At 38.3% G+C, this 27,649-nt stretch overlaps 1 protein-coding gene across 19 annotated transcripts in view; it reads right to left on the bottom strand.

Moving 5' to 3' along the window:
- Positions 1 to 7,727, bottom strand: part of R3HDM1 (R3H domain containing 1) — a 127,304-nt gene extending 119,577 nt beyond the window's left edge. For 14 of the 19 annotated variants that reach the window (XM_089329261.1, XM_070071005.2, XM_051849604.3 and 11 more), the window contains exons 1-2: positions 7,587 to 7,727; positions 6,091 to 6,301 (exon numbers count right to left, since the gene is read on the bottom strand). In XM_089329261.1, the coding sequence (XP_089185387.1) occupies positions 6,091 to 6,261 (171 nt within the window). In that variant the 5' untranslated portion in view covers positions 6,262 to 6,301; positions 7,587 to 7,727. Of the gene's footprint in view, positions 1 to 6,090; positions 6,302 to 7,586 lie in introns of those variants that run through there. The other 5 variants (XM_089329262.1, XM_089329271.1, XM_089329270.1 and 2 more) reach the window with 1 other exon arrangement.
- Between the last annotated feature and the right edge of the window lie 19,922 nt (positions 7,728 to 27,649).

The following is a 27,649-nucleotide window of genomic DNA, read 5'->3' on the forward strand; positions in this document are numbered from 1 at the left end:
ATCTAACATTTGTTAGGCTCTAAATATGTACTAGGTATGCAGGATGCATATTCCACTCATTTTATCTTTGTTTTACAAATAGGAAAATAGCTAAGTTTATGATTTAATAGTTTTTGATATGGAGATTTTCATGTTTCATCAATCAAGGAATTTTTTTTGTCCATTGCTTTTACTGTTAAAGAATCATGGACTTGTACCCTAGTTTTTTTAACAGACTTATATACTGTCATTGCTTCTTTTCCTGTTATCCCTTTAATGAAAAAAAAAAAAACAAACCAAGAATCACATTGGTGTTTAAATTTAGAGTACACAAGCAACATTCTCATCCTAATTATTTAAACTATTACCATGAAACTGAGAATATACTAAACACCTATTTTAACAAAACACATGGCTGATTAACAAAAATCAGCTCTCCTATTTTCTCCATAATAATCATCAATACAATTTGGATTGCCTATCCAATCTGTAAGGCATACTTAGTAGAAAGGATTGGTAGGCACTGTTTGAACTGCTCTAAAATATATTTTGGATTTGTGGGAATATATACACGTGCACAAGGACTCCTGTACAAAAGCATTTGTCAAGTACAAAGATACAATTGCAAAAAGATGCAAAAGTAGATGAGTTATACGCAGGAATTCAGAGGAAATACTCTCCTTTCACTTTTCCCATGTCAAATACAAAAGACAGTAGTACTCTAAAAAAATACATTTTCCTGGATTTAGAAACCTAATACCTATTACTCTAATCCTGCAAATACTTTATACTCATAGAAAATAAACTTCCAAATCCACAAGAGTACTGCATAGCATTATAAAAATTAGTAAGGAAAAACCCCTTGTACAATTATTTGAGATCACACTCAATAATACACAATGATTCTACACAATTATACGGGAAGTTAACTTGTTGACATTAATGTATACAAATTACTTGAAATAGATCTCATATACTGAAAAAAATTTTATTTCTAAGTTTTTAATTTTTTTTTGACAGGCAGAGTTAGTGAGAGAGAGACAGAGAGAAAGGTCTTCTTCTTTTTGTTGGTTCACCCCACAAGTGGCCTGGCTGGCACTACACTAATCCAAAGCCAGGAGCCAGGTGCTTCCTCCTGGTCTCCCATGCAGGTGCAGGGCCCAAGCACTTGGGCCATCCTCTACTGCCTTCCCGGGCCACAGCAGAGAGTTGCACTGGAAGAGGAGCAACCTGGACAGAACCGGCGCCCCAACCGGGATTAGAACCAGGGGTGCCGGCTGCGGCTCAATAGGCTAATCCTCCGCCTGCGACGCCTGCACACCGGGTTCTAGTCCCGGTCGGGGCGCCGGATTCTGTCCTGGTTGCTCCTCTTTCAGGCCAGCTCTCTGCTGTGGCCCGGAAAGGCAGTGGAGGATGGCCCAAGTGCTTGGGCCCTGCACCCCATGGGAGACCAGGAGAAACACCTGGCTCCTGGCTTCGGATCAGTGCGGTGCGCTGCCAGCACACCGGCTGCAGGGGCCATTGAGGGGTGAACCAACAGAAAAGGAAGAACTTTCTCTCTCTCTCTCTCACTGCCCACTCTATCAAAAAAAAAAAAAAAAGAACCAGAGGCGCCGGAACCTCTAGGATTAGCCTAGTGAGCAGCGGTGCTGGCCCTGAAAAATTCTTGCGAAAGCAATCCTACAATGTCTATAAAAGATTACATTACAAAAGAAAATCTTGAGTAAAAAATATACTAAATTTTTAAAAAATAGCTAAGAGCCTTACAAGTAGAATTACTTGTACATGAAATGCTCAAGGAGTTGTGTAAAATAATCTCTGGAACCACCTGAGGTGATCTCATGTCTGCTGGCATCTCTTCAGTTTGATGAAATTATCATTATGCAAATATTATTCTTAGCAGAGTAGAAGATCATGAGTAGTCTTCATAGTATTAAAGAAGTTGTGACATATTTTCATTTAAAAATAACTTTTTTTAAAAGCATTTTTTTGACAGGCAGAGTTAGACAGTGAGAGAGACAGAGAGAAAGGTCTTCCTTTTGCCGTTGGTTCACGGCCGAAGTGGCCGCTATGGCCAGCATGTTGCGGCCGGCATGCTGTGCTGATCCGAAGCCAGGAACCAGGTGCTTCCTCTGGGTCTCCCATGCAGGTGCAGGGCCCAAGCACTTGGGCCATCCTCCACTGCACTCCCGGGCCACAGCAGAGAGCTGGACTGGAAGAGGAGCAACCGGGACAGAATCCGGCACCCCGACCGGGACTAGAACCCAGGGAGCTGGCGCCGCAGGCGGAGGATTAGCCTAGTGAGCCGTGGCACCAGCCTAAAAATAACTTTTTTAATTTATCAAAATGCATCTATTAAATGGGCAAAATGTATTATTAAAAGATAATTTTATTTTGGTACCAAAAAAATCAATATTCATGCAGTTTTTTCCTTCCCTTTTTTAAAGATTTATTTATTTATTCGAATGTCAGAGTTACAGAGAGAGAAGGAGAGGCAGAGGCAGAGAGAGAGAGGTCTTCCATCTGATGGTTCACTCCCCAGTTGGCTGCAACGGCAGGAGCTGCGCCGTTGGAAGCCAGGAGCCAGGAGCTTCTTCTGGGTCTCCCATGCGGGTGCAGGGGCCCAAGGGCTTTGGCCATCTTCTACTGCTTTCTCAGGCTATAGCAAAGAGCTGGATTGGAAGTGGAGCAGCCGGGACTTGGACTGGCACCCATATGGGATGCTGGGACTGTAGGTGGTGGCTTTACTTGCTATGCCACAGCGCCAGCCCCAAATGCACATTTTTCATAAAAATGTATATTGTAAAAAGGTACATATGAATTTCAGGTTTTTGCACAAAAATACAAATATTTTTAAAAACTTGTTAGTCTTTTATTTATTGGAAAAGCCACGTGACAGTGACAGAGGAGGAGATGGAGACAGAAATAGTTAGAAAAATAAACATCTTCTGGAGCCAGCAGAACAGTGGATGGAGGACCTCTCTCTCTTTGCCTCTCTTTCCTGTCTGTGTAACTCTTGACTTTCAAATAAATAAATAAATCTATCTTAAAGGAAAGAAAGATAAACATCTTCCATGTGATGGTTAATTTTCTAATTGACTCCCACAGAAGGGACCAGGCTAGGCTAAAGCCAGGAGTCAGGAATTCCATCTTGGCCTCCAATGTGGAAAGCAGGGACTCAAGTACTTGAGCAATCATTTCCTGCCTCTCAAGAACATGAGAAGGAAGCAGGAATGGAACTGGAAGTGGGTCGAGATGCCAGGCATCTGGATATGGGAGGCAGTATTCCCAAGCAGTGGTTTACCTTGCTGCATTGCACTGTATGTCTCTAAACTTGATTTCATCTTTCCAAGAGCTCTTTGAAGTACCTTAGTATTCACATTAGCTGATTTTCAGAATGAGAGGAAAGTAGAGAATTTTTTACTACTCTATTAGAATAAACTATTTACTCAAAATTCACAATAAAAAACCTATATTATTGCTACATATGCCCAAATTTGAGTAAAAATAATTGCTGCTATTTAAGATACCTTTAGATAACAAAGAAAGACAAAATGTCTAGTTGTATTTTAGAATTCATATAACAGCCAGACTTTTAAAAATCAAAACACTCTATTCCCTAATGATGTTTAAAATAGCTTTGTTATCTATTATTTTGTGAAAAATATTTTCTAGTTTTCTTGTTTTAGCTACTCCCATTCCGAATTTAAATCTTAAGTCTGTTCTGTTTATTTTAATGATAAGTTACTTGTGAGGTACTTGAATAGGGATATCTTGGTCCTCAAAATCTCAAATTAGTCAGCTCTCAAATGGTAAATTTTTAAAGAATATTTGAATAAAGAATTAATATAGCATTCAATGAATTAACTTAAAACAAATTCTCAATTTTCTTTTTCTCAACCTCCCAATCTTTAGTCTGCATGCTATACGGAAAGCAAGGTCAAAGAAAACACATATGTTATTTACCACAGTATTTCCTTGGCACAGAATAGCTTTTTGATAAATGGTAGACTTATGCACGTATTTTCCTACTAAGAGCCACGCCATGATGATAGAGGCCATCTCTAAGTTTTTGTGCTTATTGCTAACAGACATGGAAGGAAATGCAATAACCCAAGTTAATCATTTGATGACCATGACTTGGGAGAATGAACATGAGGTGTGGAAAACATACTGAAACAAAATTATTTCATTATTTCAATGACAAATGCAACAGAATTTTAGCAGATTCTCTCTGATGCAATCAGGATACTGGCATGTTGCCATCACTGAGTGTACTGATTACAGGCAAAGTACTTTTCGTTGCTTTAAAAGATGCTATTAATAAAAATTACTGCAAAAAGTTGTTATTTCTCATAATTTCTTAGATAATGATCACTTGAATATACTTAATCAGTGGGGCCTAAATGGTTTTCCATAGCTGTAGGAGTTGCTATCATTGTTTCACATGGTATCTGGTATATAAAACAGAAAAAACAAAGTTATGACTGAAAATAAGAATGAGATAATATATAACTGGCTTTACCTTACCTATAATTACAGTTATAATTTTTGACATGTAGCTCTCTCAATCTTTAAGAGATAGAAATGATAATATGGTATTTTTTCCAAAAATAATTTTTTTTATTCACAAGGCTAAACTAAAAACATTAGTGTGAAAGACAGTGGTATAGGATAACATTTTATGGTAGATTAAAGGTGGCTACAATTTACAAGAGATGGGGTCTAAGTTCTCCTTCTCCTGGGCTGCCTTTATTGACTTGACAGTCAAAGTAACATTCTGGGGCTTCGAAGCATAGGTCATAATAAACCCTGAATTTCTGCTTAGCTGTCTTAGAACATTCTCGCTTTTTTGTTTTGGTTTTAATTTTTATTAATATAAAGAGAACAGATTTCACAGGTACAGTTCTAAAAAGATAACCATACTTCCTTCCCTCTCTCAATCCCCTCCTTCCTTCTTTTTTCTTTAATTTTTGCAAAGACGTAATTTCAAACCACTCTGTAATCACAGGCTTAATTCACCACTAACCATAATATTCAAAAAGCAAAAAGCAGGAAGACCATAGTTCCACAGGAGCATAAATAAGGGCTAAGACAACAATCATGTTACAGGATGTCCTTTTTTTTTTTTTTTGTATTCTGTTTAATATGCTTAGTGAATTAAGCCAGCTCCAAAAAAGACAAATATCATATTTTTTCTCTGATATGTGGTAGTTAACACAGAACATTCTCTCAGACTCCTCAGCTGCTACCTGAGAAGACAGATTGCATAGCCCCCCCACCCCATGTTAGAGGGATAGGTGCCTTACATCCAGATGAACCTAGAATTCCATATATTCTAGCAATTAATGTCCAACACCAAATTTCTACATATGTGAGACAAGCAGTCTTGGATTCTTTAGGTCAACCCATCAATCACTTAACATCAGAAAGGGTCCTCTTTGGATACTTTGTAGAATAGAAATTTAGTCAGCCAAGTCTTGTTCCATTTCATGGTCCACAAATAATGAGATATTAAAAGAAAGTTTCAAAATTAATCTATCATTTTGAGCTAAGAGATAGACGGAACACCTCATATTAGAACTGAGTATGAAAAATACTACTTGAAACCACTCTTACCCGCTTTGAATCCATCAATTAAATTTCCCTCAATGCCTCGGATTGGAAACCTTGTTTGTGGTTAGTTTTAAGTTATCACATATGCAGAGTACCAGAAGCCATCATCAAGTGACTTTTATTCCCCACCAAACTCTTTTTTTTTTTCCAGTTATATAGAGAAATCCCCTGGCCAAAAAATGTTCTGCAGTTTTAGTCTATTGCCCTTCTAAGAGCTCTTAGGTTAAATTTTGAACTCTTACAGCATTAGCAAAGTCAATAAAAACGCATTGGCCACATACAAACAATGGCCAAAGTATGCTATAGGATATAAACAAATAAAAGAGGTAAGACTCAGAAAGCATATCAAGATGGTTCTAAAAATCAGCCGGTAAGCAGTCCTGAATGGGTCAGTTTAGCCTTTTGGAATTCTGCAAAGTTGGTTTTATATGAAAAGAAGTATAATTATATACTCAATATACAGTATTTGTAGCTAAGGAAAAAAATCCAGTTTACCTGCAAATCAATATTGTTGTCAATACAACGTTCATTCTTCTCCGCCAAAATCTTCCCATAGGCTTCTGATTTGATATGATTTTCAACTCTGGTTGTATCTTTCATATCTGCCTCCAAATCCTTCATTGTTTCAGTTTCATCTTTTACAGTAACAGTATCAGACATCCTCATTAGCAAAGGTTATTTTAGAATTCTACAGGGAACTTGAAGCCTTAGCAAGAAAGAAAAAAATTAATTCAGTTTTAAACATATTTTACATTCCACTGTTATCGTACAATAGTGACTGAGTGCTTTCAGTGCTTCAGGAACAATGTTGAAATGCACAAAGATAAGAGCCAAAGTCCTGCTTTCAAGGAATAGGTAAATAAATTAAAAGAAAAAATAAAATCGCAATATAGTGAGGTAAGAGTTATAACAAGGATAGCAGGTGATTCAGATTCACATATTACTCATGAAATTTCTTAAGAAACATTAAGGAACAACCCAGATCAAGGTGGAAGTAATGACTGGCTGAAGACTGATGCAAGAATGAGAGGTTGTCAGAAAGCTGATGCAAAATGTGAATTATAGAAAAACTGCAGGGACTTCAAAAATTTTTATAGCAAAATAAACTTATCATTTGGTTCTATTTTTCTATGAATTTTTGAAGTTTCCTCATATATTTAGATGAAATCTTTTTCTCTAAAGGAATATTGAGTTTTATCCTGTGGAAAAAAATTTTCCTATCATAACCCTCATCTGGGTTTCCAAAATTAAAAATTTATTGAATTACTGTAAATGCCAAAAAATTTCTCTTAAAATAAATGACATACTATACAAAACACACTTATGAATCTGGATTAACAACTCTTTTCAACAATATGAAATCAATCACTGAAAACTTTCCTGATTTATGTAACTCAATGCCAAATAGCATATTATTACCATATACTAAAATATAGATTCTCTATGAGATCAAATACATTAAGAAGCCAATCTATTTTATATTACTCAACGTAAGAAGAACAATGGAAATTTCATATTAGATATCAGATAGTAAAGTATCATAATAGTTGTAATTTTAGGACATGAGAAAATATATAAAGTATAAAATAGTTGTAATTTTAGGACATATGAAAAATATATAAAAAATAGCAGAACTTGGTATTCAACTTATTCTGAGATGCATCAAAAAATTAAAAATCAAGAGATGAACACAAGGATAGACAGATACAGGTTAAAGTAGGAATAGTTAAACATTAATGGTAGAACTGACAAACTGCAATGAGTGTTACGAAATTCTTATATTTTTCTGTATTTCTGAAGTTTTTTTCTAATCAAACATGGAGAGAAAATAACAGCAGGACTTGTGTTTTATCTATCAATTTGGAAAATTCAAAAGTTTAGAGAATGAACTTTTGAATTTTCCAAACTGATAGATAAAAAATGTTTTCAACTAAATATCTAAATAGATATATCAGGGATTAATAAACACATCTGAAAAGTTAAGGTATTACCTGATGTGTAATATAGATTTGGGATTGTGGTGTTCCACAAAAATAAAATAAAATAATCCAAGGTTCCTTTTCACAGTTGTCAGCCAGGATGTCAATTGTATTGAACCATTTGTAATCTGGCAGGAGGAGTCCCATGTCCTTGTCACCACTGTGGATTCTTGGACTGAAATGGACTGTCTTGGATCAAATGTATCATACCTGTCAGTGGCCTAAAGTTAAAATAAAAGAAATATTTAAATGAAACAACCAAGGTAAATGGAATACTCTGCAATAATTTAGAAATTAAAAATATTACTGCTGGTAGTTTTGTTATAAGAGTCAGAACCCTTAGTTACAACTAACTCTGACATGTGAACCTGAAGAAGTCAGCTAGGCTTAGAGCTCATCAGTGAAACAGAAGGGAGAAGATAGAAAGTGCACTGATAGGTGATGTAATCTATAATGTGGTCAGTGGCATACAACAGATAGTATTTTGGGTAAGAAAAAAAAAAGTTTCCCTAAGATCACAACTAGAAACTCTTTTTTAAGATTTATGATTAAGAAAATTTTATTTAATAAATATAAATTTCAAAAGTACAACTTTTGGATTATAGTTGTTTTCCCCCCATAACCTCCCTTCCACCCACAAATCACCCCATCTCCTACTACCTCTCTCATCCCATTCTTTGTTAAGATTCATTTTTAATTAGATTTACGATTTTTTTTTAACTAAAAATTATTTCAAAAGATTTACTTTAGGGGCTGGCGCTATGGCATAACAGGTAAAGTTGCCGCCTGAGGTGCCAGCATCCCATATGGTTTTCAGTTCAAGTCCCACCTGCTCCACTTCTGAACCAGCTCTCTGCTGTGGCCTGGGAAAGCAGCGGAAGATGGTCCCAAGTTCTTGGCCCCCTGCACCCATGTGGGAGACCCAGAAGAAGCTCCTGGGTCCTGGCTTTGGATCAGTGCAGCTCCAGCTATTATGGCCATTTGGGGAGAGAACCAGTGGATAGAAGACCATTCTCTCTCTCTCAGCCTCCCTTTGACTCTAACTTTTAAAAAAAAGATCATTAAAAATTTATTTTATTTATTTGAAAGGCAGACTGACACAGGGGGAAAGACAAAGCTATTTTTGATCTGCTGGTTCACTTCCTAAATGTCTGCAACAGGCCAGAAGCCAGAAACTCCATTCAGGTATTCCCTAAGGGGGGCAGGGACCCAAGTAGCTGGGTCACCTTCTGCTGCTTTCCCAGGTGGGGAGCTAGGTCAGAATGAGGTGGCCAGACTCCAAAGGCCTCTCTGATATGTGGGAGTCACAAGCAGTCGCTTAATGCACTGTGCCACAATGAGAGCAAACTATGATTTTTAAAGATTCTTTTCCAGAGTTACACTCGATGGAATTTGAACAATAACAACATTCTGGATTTTTAAAAGTACAAAATAACAAGTGTCTTAACATTTTAAAAGAAGCCCACATCATCTGTTAAAAGTATAAAGTGTATACAGCAGACTCATAGAATGGCATATGTCCTAAACAGCACTCTGGCCTCAGAATCAGCCCTAAAGGCATTCGGATCCGGCTGAAAAGCCCATGAGAGTATTTCAGGCATAAAAAGCCAAGACACTCTGGCAAAAAAAAAAAAAAAAAAAAAAAAAAAAAAAAAAAACTAAATGAAAGATCTCTGTGAGTGAGATCCCAGTGGAAAGAACGGGCCTTCAAAGAAGGAGGTACCTTTCTCTGAAGGGAGGAGAGAACTTCCACTTTGACTATGACCTTGTCTAAATAAGATAAGAGTCGGAGAACTCAAAGGGCTTCCATAGCCTTGGAAACTCATGACTGGAGCATAGGGAGATTACTGATGCCATAAACAGGAGTGTCAATTTGTAAAGTCAGCAACGGGAGTCACTGTGCACTTGCTCCTCATGTAGGATCTCTGTCCTTAATGTGCTGTACATTGAGATTTAATGCTACAATGAGTACTCAAACTGTATTTTTCACTTTGTGTTTCTATGTGGGTGCAGGCTGTTGAAATCTTTACTTAATGCATACTAAACTGATCTTCTGTATATAAAGAGAATTGAAAATGAATCTTGATGTGAATGGAAGGGGGAAGGGAGAGGAAAGGGGAGGGTTGCGGGTGGGAGGGAAGTCATGGTGGGGGGAGCCAATGTAGTCCATAAGCTGTACTTTGGAAATCTATATTTATTAAATAAAAGTTAAAAAAAAGAAAAAAAAGTATAAAGTGTATAAAGACTATTTTTAGCGATATTTGAAAAATCATTGCTAAAATTCTCTCCATGTCATGTTTTTAAAGACAATTTCATTTTATATTACTTGGTGTAAGTAAATATCTCATAGTAACTAAACAACTCTAAAAAACTATATAGCTTTTAAATGTTCCTTTTAGAAATCTGTTGTCAATAAACAGAACAGTATAATTTTAATCTGATAAAAAACTATAAATAAATGGGTCTCAGTAGCAAGAGATCTAATACCAATAAAGTGGAGAATGTATCATAGAGCAATTAATAATTTCATCAACTCTTGAAGACTTACTGCAGCACAGCAATTAAGAACTTTGATATATCTTCAAATAAATTTTCACTACATTTGACTAAGGAATAATGGAAATTATCACAACCAAATGTCAAAGCATTTTTTTTAAAACTAACACTGTATGATCTCAATTTAACCAAGGTACCTTAAACAACTAAATCAAAAGTCTAGCATTTTTCAAGTTGCACCAAAACTAAACATAAACAAAACATCTCTGCACTTATTTTTTCTCTCATAAGATGATAGACACAAGATGGCAGCACTAAGCAGCCAAATTGTTTGTGTACATTTTGCAAAGAGACTTAATGATTTAATCATGAATCCCTTAAATTTCAAATTCTGTAAAAGCAAGGATGTAATCCATTTAAGAAAAAAAAGGGAAAGAATCCAAGTATGGCAACAGGTACAGGGGGAGAAGGGAACAAAATCTGAAGAGGTGAACACCTCAGAAAATCCTCTTAAGATCCCAAGATCTTCTGTAATACCCAAAATCTCAACTACCACCTTGTCCAAGAGTATAATTCAGCATGCAAGTTATGAGCGCTCAGAGGTCAAGCAACTTGTCCAAAGTCATACAATCAATGAATGACCCCATCTTGCTAATCATTTAACCACATCATTTAACACAATAGGCCTATGAATAAAAATGGCCAATTAATGCTTGGGAAGGATTCAATAGGATTCAATTTTCTTCATAGAAAATGTAACTGAACAAAGCATTAAACTTGACTGTTGTAGACAAGAAAGTCAAGTGGACAAGATCAACATAGCACATCGGGTCTCCAGCACAAGGTTTAGAAGTCAATTACATTTAATACTCTATTACATACAGAGTTATATAGTAAGTGAAAGTGGTTAAGGAACTCAGAAGAATTTGGGAAATTTCCAAACTAGAAATACAATTTACAGGAAAAAAAAAACCCCAAATGACTAAAATGTTGGCTGGCACTTATTAACTGCATACACCTCAGTCCTTATTGTTAATTTAAAAACTAAAATTCTCAGAATCAGTGTCAATCTGAAAGAGACAGGTATATGTACTCAAAATTCCTATTTGACTTTGAAAAAAAATTCGTCCAACCACTAACTTATTACCTTATTAGGGACATGGCAGAAATTTGATTACATAAAATTTCTGAGCTACTAGGCAGTCAGAAAGAGAAATGTCACATATATGTGTATAAAATCATCAGTAGTATATACACAAAATAGGACAGTACCTGGAACCATAAACAAAAAGGAATTACAGGTACAAATTAAAGATCATAATCTATTAAAAAACCATTCTAGGCCGGCGCCGCGACTCAATAGGCTAATCCTCCACCTAGCGGCGCCGGCACACCGGGTTCTAGTCCCAGTTGGGGCGCTGGATTCTTTCCCGGGTGCCCCTCTTCCAGGCCAGCTCTCTGCTGTGGCCCGGCAAGGCAGTGGAGGATGGCCCAAGTGCTTGGGCCTGCACCCCATGGGAGACCAGGAGAAGCACCTGGCTCCTGCCTTTGGATCGGCGCAGTACGCCGGCCGCAGCGCTCCGGCCGTGGCGGCCATTGGAGGGTGAACCAACGGCAAAGGAAGACCTTTCTCTCTGTCTCTATCACTATCCACTCTGCCTGTCAAAAACAAACAAACAAACAAACAAACAAAAACCACTCTAACCATGAACACACTAGGATATATAGGAAATGTACAACTATTGCATGGGAAAGTCTTTTCTGAGCAAAACACAAAAATCTAGAAGCCATCAATGGTAAAAACTCATAAAACTTGTAAAAGTTTTCTTCTTTCAAAGATTTATTTTATTTATTTGAAAGGCAGAGTCACAGAGAGGGAGGGAGAGAGAAGTTTGCCATCCAGTGGTTCACTCCTCAAATGGCCTCAATGGCATGGGCTGGGACAGGCTAAAGCCAGGAGACAGGAGCTTCTTCTGCGTCTCCCACTTGAGTGTGGGGTCTCAAGCACTTAGGCTGTCCTCTGCTGCTTTGGCAGACACATTAGCAGGTAGCTTGAACGGAAGTGAAGCAACCCTGACTTGAATTGGAGCCCTTGTGAGTTGCCTGCACTGCAGGCGGCCAATTTAACCAGTTATACCACAATGCTGGCACCTCAAGATTTTAAAATCTTTAAATGACAATACAGAACATAAACAGATTAAAAGGACAAATGATATAAATGAGATATTTCCACCACTAAGGACCAAAATTCCAGTAAGTCAAGATGAACAACAACAAAAAAAAAAGGGAATGGGGAAATGACAGGAATAAGTAAGCTACAAAATAAAATTAACCTCCACTAGTAACTGTCGATAGTATATAATTTATCATGTGCAGGGCCAGTGCTGTGGCGCAGCAGGTTAAAGCCCTGGCCTGAAGCACTGGCAGCCTACATGGGCACCAGTTCTAGTCCTGGCTGCTCCTCTTCTGATCCAGCTCTCTGCTATGGCCTGGAGGAGCAGTAGAAGATGGTCCAAGTGCTTGGGCCCCTGCATCCACATGGGAGACCCGCAAGAAGCTCCTGGCTTTGGGCCAGTGCAGAGCTGGCTGTAGCAGCCATTTGGGGAGTGAACCAACGGAAAGACCTTTCTCTCTGTCTCTACCTCTTTCTGTAACTCTATCTTTCAAATAAATAAAAATAAATCTAAAAAATTTTTTTTACCATGTGTCTGACTGTGCTTTAAAATCTTTCATAATTAATTCATTTAAAGCCCTCCAAAATTGTGAGAAGTATGTCCTATTGTTACCCAGATTTACAAACTAAGGCATAGAGAAACTAAGAAATCTGTGTAAGGTCACACAGCTATTAAGTGTGAATGTGAACCAGGGCTGCTTGGCATTTCATTACAGGCTCCTAGCTAAAATACCATATTACTATGCATAGGCTCCAAGAAGAGTGGCAGTTTGTGTTTATAGAGCACTTCTATTCCAAGAGTAATTATTACATGTGTGGAAAGTCAGGATCTACCTTCAGAAATATACGAGGGGTCTTCAAAAAGCTCAGAGAAAATTTGTAACATGTAATAACTATGGGGCCGGCGCTGTGGCTCAATAGGCTAATTCTCCGCCTTGCGGCGCCGGCACACCGGGTTCTAGTCCCAGTCAGGGTGCCAGATTCTGTCCCGGTTGCCCCTCTTCCAGGCCAGCTCTTTGCTGTGGCCAGGGAGTGCAGTGGAGGATGGCCCAAGTGCTTGGGCCCTGCACCCCATGGGAGACCAGGAGAAGCACCTGGCTCCTGCCATTGGTTCAGCGCGGTGTGCTGGTCGCGGCGGCCACTGGAAAGTGAACCAATGGCAAAAGGAAGACCCTTCTCTCTTTCTCTCTCACTGTCCACTCTGCCTGTCAAAAAAACAAAACAAAACAAAACTATGCACAGTCTTCAATATTATTACACCTAAATAAACATACCTTTCAGTGCCATTTTTCTATGAGCTTGCTGAAGTATTCTATAGATAAGTAGTTTGTTAGTGAAAATTTCAGATAGAATTTTCAGAAATAAAAACGTAATATTGATAAGGATAAACCAAATTACTATTTCATTATGTATAGTGCCTAATATTAGATTCCACAATATAAACAAACTGAAAAGTTAGGTAACCAAAAAAAAAAAAAAAAAAACCCTACAATTTTATACAAGGAGAACAAGGTTATTGTAGGTTAACATAATATTTAAAATTTATTTATAGTTTGAAAGATTTAGTTATCTATTTGAAAGGCAGAGTGACAAGGAGAGGCAAAGGCAAACAGAGAGCTCTTACATCCACTGGTTCACTTCCTAAATGTGTGCAAAGGATGGGGCAGGGCGAGTCCAAAGCCAGGAATCAAGAACTTCTCCATGGGTAACAGGGGCCCAAGTACTTGGAACATCTTCCACTGCCTTAGCATGCCCATTAGTAGTGAGCTGGATGGGTAGTGGAAGAGACGGGACTCGAAGCAGACTCTGATATGGGATGGTGGTATCACAAGCAATGGGTTAATATGCCATACCACAATACTGGGCCCCCAAAAAATATTTAGGAAAATTTACTTGTGAAAAAGAAACTTGTATCCTACAGGTACAAGTAAAGTATTCTTCACAAGGATACTGAGGGGATAAAAGGTTACTTTATTGGTTAGCTGAAGAGAATCTAGCAAAACACACTGCTTTATTGTTTTCAAATGACTACCTAGCTATTTAATGCCATTTCATTTGACAGATAAAAAATGTCATGTTTTCTTTTAGAAATACAATCAGGCAGGGACATTTAAAAAGGAAATCACATGCACAAAACCAACACATATCAGCTTCTTCCTAAGGTTATAAATTGGCACAACTAGTGCCTCTCAACAGAAAAGCAAAAGAGCCTTTTGCATGTTGTATTTAAAATTTAAAATTCACATTCTCAGAGTCACTCTTGAACAATATAAGCACCAACATTTCTTTTCTTTTTTTTTTTTCAGATTTTATTTTTTTGGAAACACAGGGTTACAGAGAAAGGGAGAGAGAGGAAGCGACAGAGAAAGAGATGTCTTTCATCTGCTGGTTCACTCCACAAATGGCTGCAGCGGCCAACGCTGAGCCGCTGGGTGAAGCCAGGAGCCAGGAGCCAGGAGCTCCTTCCAGGTCTCACATGGGGTGCAGAGACCCAAGAACTCTGGCTATCCTTTGCTGCTTTTCCTAGATACATTAACAGGGAGCTGGATTGGAAGTATCCCATGAGGGATGCCAGTGTCGCAAGTAGCTTTACCTGCTATGCCATAATGCCCAACTTAGCATCAACATTTCAAAATGCTAACTGTCTATGTGATTTATAAACAGTTACTATTTCCCAACATAAATTTACTATATAAGCACAGAAACTACTATGGCTGCAATGAGTATCAGTTATATTTAAAAAGAGTGAAGAGAATGAACTATTTTGGCCTGAAAGAGTTTGCTGAAACCTAAAACAGAGGTTAACAGTCACATTTATCAATGTATTTTAAGAGGATATTGTAAGAGTGGGAAAGACTTTTGGCTGCTGAATAAGGAAAGAATAATTTATTAGCAGAGTCTTAGAATATGACGAGATAAATTACTTTTAGGGAAAATATTATAAGAAGATGTAAGGTGTTACATGAATGTGTTGTATTCTGAATGTTCTATTGCAAAGACAGGAAAAACTCACTTAACTGAAATAGAGTGCATGAATCAGGGTTGAGTACAAACAATCCAGTGCCTAGAATTTATAAAGACACAAGGTACAGGGCATCTTTTTAAAAGATTGATTGATTTGACAGGCAGAATTAGACAGTGAGAAAGAGAGAGACAGAGAGAGAGAAAGGTCTTCCTTTTCCTTTGGTTCACCCCCGAAATGGTCGCTACAGCTGGCATGCTGCAATGATCCGAAGCCAGAAGCCAGGTGCTTCCTCCTGGTCTTCCATGTGGGTACAGGGTCCAATCACCTGGGCTATCCTCCACTGCCTTCCCAGGCCATTGCAGAGAGCTGGACTGGAAGAGGAGCAACCGGGACAGAATCCGGCGCCCCAACCGGGACTAGAACCTGGGGTGCCGGCACCACAGGCGGAGGATTAGCCAAGTGAGCTGCGACGCTGGCCCAGATTTATATATTTATTTATTTGAATGGCAGAGAGAGAAAGATCTCTTCCATCTGCTGGTTCATTCCCCAAATGGCTGCAACAGACAGATCTAGGCCAGACTGAAGCCAGGAACCAGGAACCAGAAACTCCATCCTGCTCTCTCACCTGAGTGGCAGAGTCTCAAGTATTTGGGTTATTTTATTTTATTTTATTTTGCATCCTTCCCAGGGGCATTAGCAGGAAGCAGGATTGGGAATGGAACAGTCAGGAATTGAACTGGCATTCTGATATGGATGCCGGGATCAAGAGTGGTGACTTAACCTACTGTGCAACAATGCTGTCACTCAGGACCTCTTACATACCAATCCACTTTGAAAAGCATTACATGGGGCTGGGCGCCATGGCTCACTGGGCTAATCCTCCGCCTGCAGCACCAGCGTCCCATACGGGCACCAGATTCTAGTCCCGGTTGCTCCTCTTCCAGTCCAGCTCTGCTGTTGCCCGGGAGTGCAGTGGAGGATGGCCCAAGTGCTTGGGCTCCTGTACCCGCATGGGAGACCAGGAAGAAGCACCTGGCTCCTGGCTTACCCAGTGCTGGCTGCAGCAGCCATTTGGGGAGTGAACCAATGGAAGGAAGACCTTTCTCACTGTCTGTCTATAACTTTACCTGCCCCCCCCCCCACCAAAAATAAATAAATAAATAAATAAAAAGCAGTACCTGATATCAAATGAAGCTTAAATTCCTCATGCCCTATAGTCCAACACCTCACTTACGGAGCTACACCCTAAAAAATTCATACACGCACAGAAGAGAACATATGCAACGATAGTCTCTGCATCATTTTATTTAAAAGCAAAGAATGACAAAGAGTATTAATAGGGAAACTGACTTTTAAAAGAAAAACAGCAGTGACATACTCATACTGCACAACATAACAAAAGAACTAATCAGTATATCCCACCAAGAACGTAACCTAGGGCTAATGCTATTTATTTGGGGAAAAACATTGTATATATTGAAGTTCTGAATTATCAACATAGATGAAATCGCCTAAGAGCCTTCACTGAGTGAAAAACATCAATGGGTTTGGGATAGATACCATGCATAGGGAACACTGAGCCCTTAAGAACCTGAGCAGAGAGGTGGAGGATCAAAAAAATTTGACTGAATTTGGCAACAAGGTTAGCAGACGATGCAAAGTTATAGAACAACTGTCAGGATGCAGAGTGTGATACAGAGTCAAGAAGACAATAGAGAAAAGAGGAAGAGGGGCTGGAAGTTTAGGGGGAAAAAAGAATAGAAAGGAAAATCTGAAGTGGGAAGAGACAAGCAAATGTACTCAGATGAAAATTTGCAGGGATAAGCTTAAAAATACTGATTGTTGGTAGCAGTCAATGGGTGCAGTGGTTAAGATGATGCTTGGCACATCCACATCCCATATCAGAATGCCTGGGTTCAAGACCCTACGACACTCCACATTTCAGCTCACTATTACTAATGCACACCCTGGGAAAGCAGTAAGTGATGGCTCAAGTAACTGAGTCCCTGTCACCCATGTGAGAGAACTCCACTGAGTTCCAGGCTCCTGGATTTGGCCTGGCTCAACCCCTGCTGCGAGCATGTGGGGAAGAAAGGAGGGGATAAAAGATCTCCCTCTTTAAGTCTTTCTGCTTTGTTAGAGAAACTAAGGGAATTCACATTTAATAAATTCATTTGTGTTTTATCTAGAATATTATTTCTTAGTAGTGAAAAAGATGTAAAGTTCATAGGACTTGAAAAGATTAAACGGTAAGGATGTGGGACCAACGCTGTGGCCTAGTGGCTTGTAAAGCCGCTGCCTGCAGTGCTGGCATACTATATGGCTGCTGGTTTGAGGCCTGCCAGCACCATTTCCAATCCAGCTCTCTGCTATGGCCTGGAAAAGCAGCAGAAAATGGCCCAAGTCCTTGGGCCCCCGCACTGGTATGGGAGACCTGAAAGGTGGCTCCTGGCTTTGGATTGGCCCATGTTCAAACGTTACGGCCATCTGGGGAGTGAACCAGTGGATGGAAGACCTCTCTCTTTCTCTCTCTGTCTCTGCCTCTCTGTAACTCTGTCTTTCAAATAAATAAATAAATCTTTTTTTTTTTTTTTAAAAGAAGGTAAGAACAAACATTCAGAGTGAGTCACTAAGGGGAAATTCACTGAGGTCAACACCAACATCCAGTAGAGTTTTAGCATTCCTACAGAGAAGTCTATAAACCACAGACTGGGAGTTTTTCTAGGCCTTTGACTTAGGTCACTGTAATGGGAGTAATCTATATGAGGCAAGTCAGGTTCTATCTGGTTACATAACAGGCTAAAAAATGTCTTTCCATAGAAATTCCAGAGTGACTTTATTTTACTATGTGGTAAAAAGTAACTTAAGGCCAGTGCTGCGGCTCAATAGGCTAATCCTCCGCCTGCGGTGCCAGCACCCAGGGTTCTAGTCCTGGTCGGGGCGTTGGATTCTGTCCCAGTTGCTCCTCTTCCAGTCCAGCTCTCTGCTGTGGCCCAGGAGGGCAATGGAGGATGGCCCAAGTGCTTGGGCCCTGCACCTGCACGGGAGAGCAGGAGAAGCACCTGGCTTTTGGCTTCGGATTGGCGCGGTGCGCCAGCTGCAGCGGCCATTGGGAGGTGAACCAATGGAAAAAAAAGGAAGACCTTTCTCTCTGTCTCTCTCTCTCACTGTCCATACTGCCTGTCAAAAACAAAACAAAACAAAACGAAACAAAAAAACTTAAGATGCTTAATTAAAATTACCAAACCAAAATGTGCAAAGTTGGATATCAAAGAATGTTAGAGCACTACAAGAACTCAATCTGTACCCTTAATGTAGCAGGAGCTCAAGTCTCTCTGAATCAAAGCATACCCTAAAGAGGAGTTTCCATTGGAGAATCAAAGCAGAGAAGTGAAGGACAAGCAGCTCACAGGGCTCAGGTGACCGAGAACAGAAGTGGAACACATGTCCCTCAGTATGGTGGTAGTACACATTATTCTAGAGAATATAGTATCCTGAAAAGTAATGATGTGAGACTCTCTAAGAGAACTTTTGGCAGGAACATGAGCAAATTCACCACATGCACTGGCAAAAGTGGTAGTGGCAAGTGGACTATAAAGAAAGATAAAACTGGAAGATCATAAAGGGCTGTTCATGAGCACATGGGAGACTCCTTGGGGTAGCCTAGTGAGATTATGAAGGGATATAGATGAAGGGATATAGATGTTTGCAAAAATCAATGCTACAAAGGCAGGGTCATGATTGTTGAGTCCACAATTGAAGCCTGTATCAATTACATCCTAATATAGTACTATTTTTGCAGGTAGAATGTATTTTATCTTCATTCTAAAACTATTATAGCCCAGAATGACACTGAAAGCTCCATATGTATGTTTTTAAATGAAGGATCAACATAAACAAATCAGGTAATAATAAGATCTCTTGGCATATAATAAAGTCTCTTTTAAAGATTATATGGAAAAAGAAGACTGGTCTTATAAGTGACTATATAAACATTCTAAAGGTTTAGATTCCAAAAACTGAACTAGCTGTAGATAATAAGGGCATGAGGAGAGCTTAAGACAACAAGCATGAACAAAGACAGAACATAGATTTTTATTTCCATACTGAGTTTGAATTGATTATAATTCATTCTTTTTTTTTGATTTATCTATTACTTGAAAGTCAGAGTTACACACACACACAGAGAGAGAGAGAGAGAGAGAGAGAGAGAGGGAGGGAAGGAGGGAGGGAGGGAGAGAGGGAGGGAGGGAAGTGGTCTTCCATCTGCTGGTTCACTCCCTAACTGGCTGCAATGGCCAGAGCTGTGCCAATCTGAAGCCAGGAGCCAGGAGCCTCCTTGGGTCTCCCATGCGGGTGCAGAGGCCCAAGGACTTGGGCCATCTTATACTGCTTTCCTAGGTCATAACAGACAGCTGAAAAGGAAATGGAGCAGCCGGGACATGAACCGGCACCCATACGGGATGCCGGCACCACAGGTGGATGCTTTCTTTACCCATTATGCCACCATGCCAGCTCCTATAATTCATTCTTTAATGAACCGGCACCCATACGGGATGCTGGCACCACAGGTGGATGCTTTACCCATTATGCCACCATGCCAGCTCCTATAATTCATTCTTTAAATAGTATATTATCTACTTTCAAATGCTTTTAAGCAATGGAACCAGCTACAGGGAATTGGTCAGAGAGATAAACATCTACTTACTTGGTCATGATCTCAAGGTTTCTTCATAAGTAGTAAGAACCAGAAAAGTAAATTACTTCTCAAATAAGGAAATTTCAAGTTAGAAGATAAGATGTTGTATAATGATGTATTTGGTTGGCTTTGCCTATAGTGGGTGAACTCTAAATCCTTAGAATTTCTGTAGGGATGAAAGTGACATTCACGGTAGGAAATAATTCAGGATGGGGACTAACCTGAAGACTAATTGTTGAGAAGTTGGGGCTTTGAGTTATGCGATAATGAGCCCAACTTCCGAGGAGGGAAGTGGTGCTGGACACTGAATCCTACTGTGCAGTCAATGATTTCATCAACAATGGCTGTGAAATGAGATTCCAATAAAAATGAAAATGTAGAGCTTCCCTGATAAGCAATATTCTGCATACTGTCTGAGAGCAAACTGTGGAGAAGACGTAGTCCTGATCCTTGGGGAGAGGACAATAGAAGCTTTGCATTTGGGACCATCTGAAATTCTTCCCTATTTGTCTTTCCTTTTGGCTGATTATGATTTGCTTTGTGTGGATGTGTGTGTGTGTGTTTCTTTCTTTCTTTCTTTCTTTCTTTCTTTCTTTCTTTCTTTCTTTCTTTCTTTCTTTTGCTACAATAAAACTAATCATATATGTAGTAGAGATTTTCTGAGTTCTGTGCCTCACTATACTAAATTTTCAAACCTGTGAGATCAGAAGGCTCCAGATTTTTTTTTTTTTTTTTTTTTGACAGGCAGAGTTAGACAGCGAAAGAGAGAGAGAAACAGAGAAAGGTCTTCCTTTTGCCGTTGGTTCACCCCCTAAATGGCTGTTACGGCCGGCACGCTGCGCTGATCCAAAGCCAGGGGAAGCTCCAGATTTGTAGTCAGCTGGACAGAGGTGAAGACGGCTTGATTTCTGCAGTGAAGGATAGAGTTGTGTAAGACTTATCTGGCCTAACTATGGGTTGGTTGGTGTTAAAAGTCACTGGTATCACAGCAGACTCAGAATGGCAGATGTCCTAAACAGCACTCTGGCCTCAGAATCAGCCCTTAAGGCATTCGGATCCGGCTGAAAAGCCCATGAAATTATTTCAGGCATGGAAATCCAAGTACTCTGGCAAAAAAAAAAAAAAAAAAAAAAAAAAAACTAAATGAAAGATCTCCATAAATGAGATCCCAGTGGAAAGAATAGGTTATCAAAGAAGGAGGTACCTTTCTCTGAAAGGAGGAGAGAACTTCCACTTTGACTACGACCTTGTTGCCGGCGCCGTGGCTCACTAGGCTAATCCTCCGCCTTGCGGCGCCGGCACACCGGGTTCTAGTCCCGGCTGGGGCGCCGGATTCTGTCCCGGTTGCCCCTCTTCCAGGCCAGCTCTTTGCTGTGGCCAGGGAGTGCAGTGGAGGATGGCCAAGAGCTTGGGCCCTGCACTCGCATGGGAGACCAGGAGAAGCACCTGGCTGTACCGGCTGCAGCGCGCTGGCCATGGCGGCCATTGGAGGGTGAACCAATGGCAAAAAGGAAGACCTTTCTCTCTGTCTCTTCTCTCTCACTGTCCACTCTGCCTGTCAAAAATTAAAAAAAAAAATAAAGACTATGACCTTGTCTAAATATGATCAGAGTTGGTGAACTCAAAAGGCTTCCATAGCCTTGGCAACTCATGACAAGAGCCTAGGGTGATTACTGATGCCATAAACAAGAGTGTCAATTTGTTAAGTCAACAACAGGAGTCACTATGCACTTACTCCTCATGTAGGATCTCTGTCCCTAATGTGCTGTACATTGTGATTTAATGCTATAACTAGTACTCAAACAGCATTTTTCACTTTGTGTTTCTATGTGGGTGCAAACTGTTGAAATCTTAATATATATACTAAACTGATCTTCTGTATATAAAGAGAATTGAAAATGAATCTTGATGTGAATGGATGGGGAGAGGTAGAAGGAAAGGGGGGGGTTGTGGGTGGGAGGGAAGTTATGGGGGGGGGAGTCATTGTAATCCATAAGCTGTACTTTGGAAATTTATATTCATTAAATAAAAGTTAAAAAAAAGTCATTGGTATCAAATTTTTACATAATCTAGTCTTATTCATTAAATTCTCTACTATGTGTATTTTGTGCTAGGTTCATAGCACAATAATGTCTAAGTTCACAGACATAAAGTTTACATAAATAAAAGCGAACATCAACAACAGCTTAATCCACTTTATTAAGGCATGACAAATGCCATCAGTGAGTAGGTATGTGCTTTGCACAGACTGCAGACAGTGCTAGGTCACTCTGTAAGAAATCCTTGGTCTTTAGGGTATTTTTAGCTAGACTGATGTGAGATTTTCTTTACTCTTTCAAAATTCTATTTCAGTTGATATCTTTCTTTCTGTATTACTAGTACGACTTTTCACTTATGACTAGCATTTCATGTTTATCATCAGGTCATGATGAAAATCCTTAAGGGTCTTAAAGGTACAAAACTCTATTATCAAACAATCTTAGCAAAATTCATGCTAGGCTCCTGGCATATTTATCTAATCCTTCCAATGGTTTTTTGATGGTTTAATGGATTTTATCAACGTTTGAAACTTAATAATCTCTAGTACTTGGATCTAACACGACCCATTTCCATCTTACGCCAAAAGTCTGTTTCCTTTATAGGATTTTAATTTGGGTTACAAATGGCAGACATTCTGTTCCATAACTACTAATGTGCCACCCTTCACTTTCTGAATTGCCAACCACATATTTTTTAACAAAGGATCACAGCCCTATCTCAAGAAAGCACTGTGGGATTATGTTAGGTAAAAAGGATTTTATTTCCTATGTCAAACAGCATTTTCTGATTAGTAAAAACAGCTTAAAAACAGCTTGAGATAGAACAGGTGTTGTCTTTCAGTTGCCTTTATCCTCTATGAAAGGATGTATGCAACAAAGTGCAAACAACTTCATAGCTTGAAGGTGCTGCTGCTGGACACAGTGGACACTGCTGAGCACCTCACAGTCTCTAGAAGTTCACACTATACACTGTATGTGTAGAGTTTAGCAGATATAATTTCTTTCTCAATTACCTAGGGTTCTGCCCAATTTAATTGGCTCAATTTCCTATGGCTTTGCATAAAAGGAATACATTTAAAGATTCTAACATTTCAGAACTGATACTTCAGCCATGTCTACCAAATCAAATTGTTTTAATGGTTAATAAGCACTTAATTCATTTTGCTTTCTTTTCAACTATATCATTCAACCTCAATAAGAACATACAGTTTTCAATTTTTGTTGTTCATCATTTTCTACCTGTTAAGGGAAGCTGTGGGTTAGCCAGCAGCTTGAAAATAATAGGATGATAGAATATTCTGCTCTCTCTGGTGATCCTATACTGAAGTCTGACATTTGATATGCTTGATAATAATCACTGCATATTTTCAAACTGCTTGAAAAAGACTCCATGTAATGTTGGTGGAAGTACATACTATTACTGGCATTTGTTTCCATGTATTTGAAAGTAAATGAAGACAAAAAACTTTAACAGTAGATTCAATACTTACATATAAACATCATGAAAGATCCCCGTGAATATCTTACTAAACCTAAGGATCCCATCCTCAGATAGGGAGAACGTATACATTACATGTACTTTCACTGACATTTTACATGTGTTCTCTTGATTCTCCAAAAGCCTATATATTTTATAATTATATAGACACTTATTTTATATCATTTATGTATGTTTTATAGAAATACTTACATATGCATGTTAGCCCCACATACACGGTATGTATGTATAATAAAATGTCATGTATATTATAAACTTATAGAATGTGACATATTTGCATTATAAATATTATATAATAGGACTGATACAGCATACAATGCATGTCATTTCATTATATAACATACAAATATAAAGCGAGAATTTTTAAATATTCTTGTACAGGTCTCTGGACAACTTAGAAAAACATACGTATTTAAACTTGGCTTGTTCAGGTGGGAAGGTGGATCTGTGCAGAAAAAAGGTTACCTGGGCTTTAGGCTTTTCTCTGTATGGAAGCACCTTTGCAGAAAGTACCTTTGTAGTATTCTAAGGGATTAGATTAACTTAAACAAAAAACTGAATTCATTGTACAAATAAAACTTAGGTAAAATACTGCTCTGAAATGCTTGGAATCAAAAGTGCTTCAGATTCTGGAATATTTGCATACACATGACAAGATATCTTAGAGAAGATAACCAAATATAAATATAAAATGAATTTTTGTTTCATATAAAACTCAAACACATAGGTTGAAGGTAATCTTGTGCAATATTTTAATGTACCTGCAATTTTACCAACATATCACTGAAGTAAAGTGTGGAATTTCACTTGCAGCATCAAGTGCTCAAAAAGTTTGGGATTAGAACATTCTGGATTTCAGAATTTCAAATTGGAAATGTTTAGCCTATATGTACTGTATTAAAGATATAATATATCAACCAGAAAGAATGCTGGTCGGCTAAGGAGGTATGACAAGAAGATTCACATACACAATGATTTTATGGCCCCTACAACCTAGGGGATCATCATACCAAAGAATGGAGAAGCAAGAAGGGCAACATAATTTTCAGAAAAGGAAGAGCCACATGGAAAATAACATTTAATGCAGCTATGAGATTTTCATCATATATATGTATTTTCTTCTTGAACAGTGTTATTTGTAAATTTAATTTTCTGCTAGTAGCTTTATGCTACTTATCACAGAGGCAATGCTGTTCAAAAATCAAATATATTATGCTTTCTTCAAACTGCTATCTTGGTTTGCCTTACTAAACAATGAAAACAGTAAGAATGGTATAAAGAAGGCCATACAAATACAAAAATACAAATTTACCTATAATCTGGAACACAGTTATGAAGTGGGCTATTATCTTAAGTACCCTGAGAAGGAAAAACTTAAAGTGTTTTCAAAAACACAAAAAATTAATAAAAAAATCAAAAGAAAAACAATTCCCTTTAATGACCATATATATATATATATATACACACACACACATATATACACACACACACAACTTTGAAAAACAAAACATTTTCACAAATGATTTCAATGTGATAATTTCAATCCATTGCAAGGCCTCAAGGCTAAGTTTCTAAAATTAAAAAAAAAAAACTGAGCAATGGGTAAAATATGTTTATTTAAAATACAGTATTCATTTCTTACTAGTTTTTTTAAGAACACATGGGGTTTAACATAAATGAAAATTTACAGAGTGTAAGTGAGGCTTGGAAATGAAAGAAAGATCTGGGGGATAGGACAGCAAAGAGAACAGAGTGCCAACTGAAGAGTTATGCATACAGACTGCCAGAAAAAACAAACAGGGGGCAGAGAGCTGGGCAGAAGGGGATACAGAGCAGTAAACGGAGGGTGTGAGGGAGAAGGCAAAGGGAGACATGTGATAAACAGAAGAGACAAGAAGAGAAACAAAGAGACAGGGAAACATTGAAAGACACTAATAGAAATGGAGAGGAAGAAAGAAAGAAAAGAGGAGGAAGGAAATGGACAGGATTAAGTCACATGAGCAGGAAAGAAAGGGATCCCTGAAATGCCAGGTAGATAGAAAGGAAGAGAAGGCTGAGACAAAGTGGAAAAGACAGACTAAGAGGGAGATTAATGGGTAGGACAATGGAGCAAAGAAGAGGGCAGAAGAGGAGAGAAACTGAGACAGGAAGTAAAATGGAGATGAAGAAAGGAGAGAAGCAGAGCTTGAGCACCAAGGCAAAAAACGAAAACCAAAAGGAGAGGAACTAAATGAAAAAGAGGTAAAAAGAGAGAAAAGTGAAATGTGACAAAGGATGAGTGAAAGCAGTTGTAGGTAAGAACTGAGAATGTGCTCCTTAATTTTCATCTTTCACAGTTCTCAATTTAAAACTTGAAATCCAAGGCTTAAAAAAAGGATGATAAAATTCTCAGGGATGAGAACAATGCATCCGATAAAAGAACCTAATTTTAATAATAGCTATTAATATTTTCATGACCTTAATTACTGACACAGTGGGAATCAAAGACAAAAGAAAGAACAATGATATTTAGTTGATAAAAGGCTACTTAGTGATTTTTCTCTTACCTCCTCTAAAAAAGAGATGCTATTTTTTAGGAACAAAATAATTGGTTTATAAAGGAGAGGAAAGTTGAAAATATCAGCCAATTCCAGGAAAAAAAGCAAGTAAAATTCTTAAAAAAAAAACCCATACCAACAATTCAGTTACACACAAATGGATATTTTTTTGATTGTCATGTGTCACCTATGTGGTAAGATTCTAGTTTTGAGAAATCAAAATATCAAGAAAATGTCAAAGTTTTCAGACTTCATAATTAGAAATCAGACATTAGAAATCCAACATTACATAGCCCGATTAGCATTTGATTTCTTTTACATTGTGATCTATGATAATGCTAACCATAGCAATAACAGACCCAGGTTTTGCCCTGTTAAAAGTAATGTAAAAATTATTACACCTTTTCCCTAAAAAAGAGTGCAAAAATTAACATGAGATTTGAAACTTAAGATTATTAGTTTTCTAATTTCTAAGAGTCTCACTCACACTGTATTTGTTCCATAATGAAACAAGCCATACAGAATGTCTATTTTTCAGATGAACCTAAAGGAGAAGTCATTTTTCCAACTGACAATTTGTTCCAGTATACACAAACACCATTAGCACCAAGGTAAATCATTCTACCAGTAAGGTATAAGAAGTATCAAAAATTTGAGGGGTAGGAAAGAAGAAACTGGTGCTATAGATGAGAAGTGATGCCTCTTACTTTTTTCATTTTATAAACCTAAACAACTATATCTTTGTAAAAATAAACAGAAACCATTTAAAACATGATCTTATTTTGTACATGGTAAAGACTTTATCACATATACCACTAATAAAAATTATGGTACTAAGTAAACATGAATACTTCTTCAAACATTTTACTACCTTTTGTACAAATAACAAATGAATTAAATCATACCTTCATTGTATTGGTATTTGCTTCATCATACAGAGTTAATGAAGATGTACTTTCCATAGTATCTGCAAACTGATGTTCTGCATTGCTCCTCTACAGAGCTCACAGCACACACATCCAGCTGATTAGTCAGGCACTGAGAGTGCCTGCTAGAGCAGTCTAAAGCACTTGCCGAGGACTCAGAGACAATAGAAAGTCAACAGCTGTATGTTGTGATGTCAGTAACACTCTAGCCAGTCACCACTCAGAATATCTGAAATGCATCAGAAGCTATATTGAGCTCTTCATTAGCAATTCAGAAGCAATGATGCAAAAGCCCATGAAACTGTGAATCTGCAAAGACTGTCAGGATTTTTGAGAGTTCTCGCTATTTAAAACACTGTTGCACAATGATGCCTGACACCACACTGATGGAAAAAGTTGAGATAATTATATTTTCTGTAATTCCCTAAACAAAACATAAAGAATCTATGCTTGGCTTATATATCAATTTCAAATAACTCCTTTTGATATTTTTAACACCACTAACAAAAGGTTTTAAAATCCTCTGTCTATAAACAGCTGATAGTCCATGGCAGCTTGCCTATTCAAACTGACTTTAATTGTCACAAAGAAACAAAATGCATTAAGAGTACAATTCTGCATTTCTTGATTTGATTTGCTGAAATCAAAATGATCTTGCTTACTCTGGTAAGAGCATTACTTCTTCATACCAACAGATGGAGATAGCAATAGAGCTGTGATCAGAGGACTGCCTTGTGTCAGA

Source organism: Oryctolagus cuniculus, chromosome 3 (genome assembly GCF_051225735.1).
Source record: "Oryctolagus cuniculus isolate XC-2025 breed Fujian yellow rabbit chromosome 3, ASM5122573v1, whole genome shotgun sequence".
In the NCBI taxonomy this organism is placed as follows: Eukaryota; Metazoa; Chordata; class Mammalia; order Lagomorpha; family Leporidae; genus Oryctolagus; species Oryctolagus cuniculus.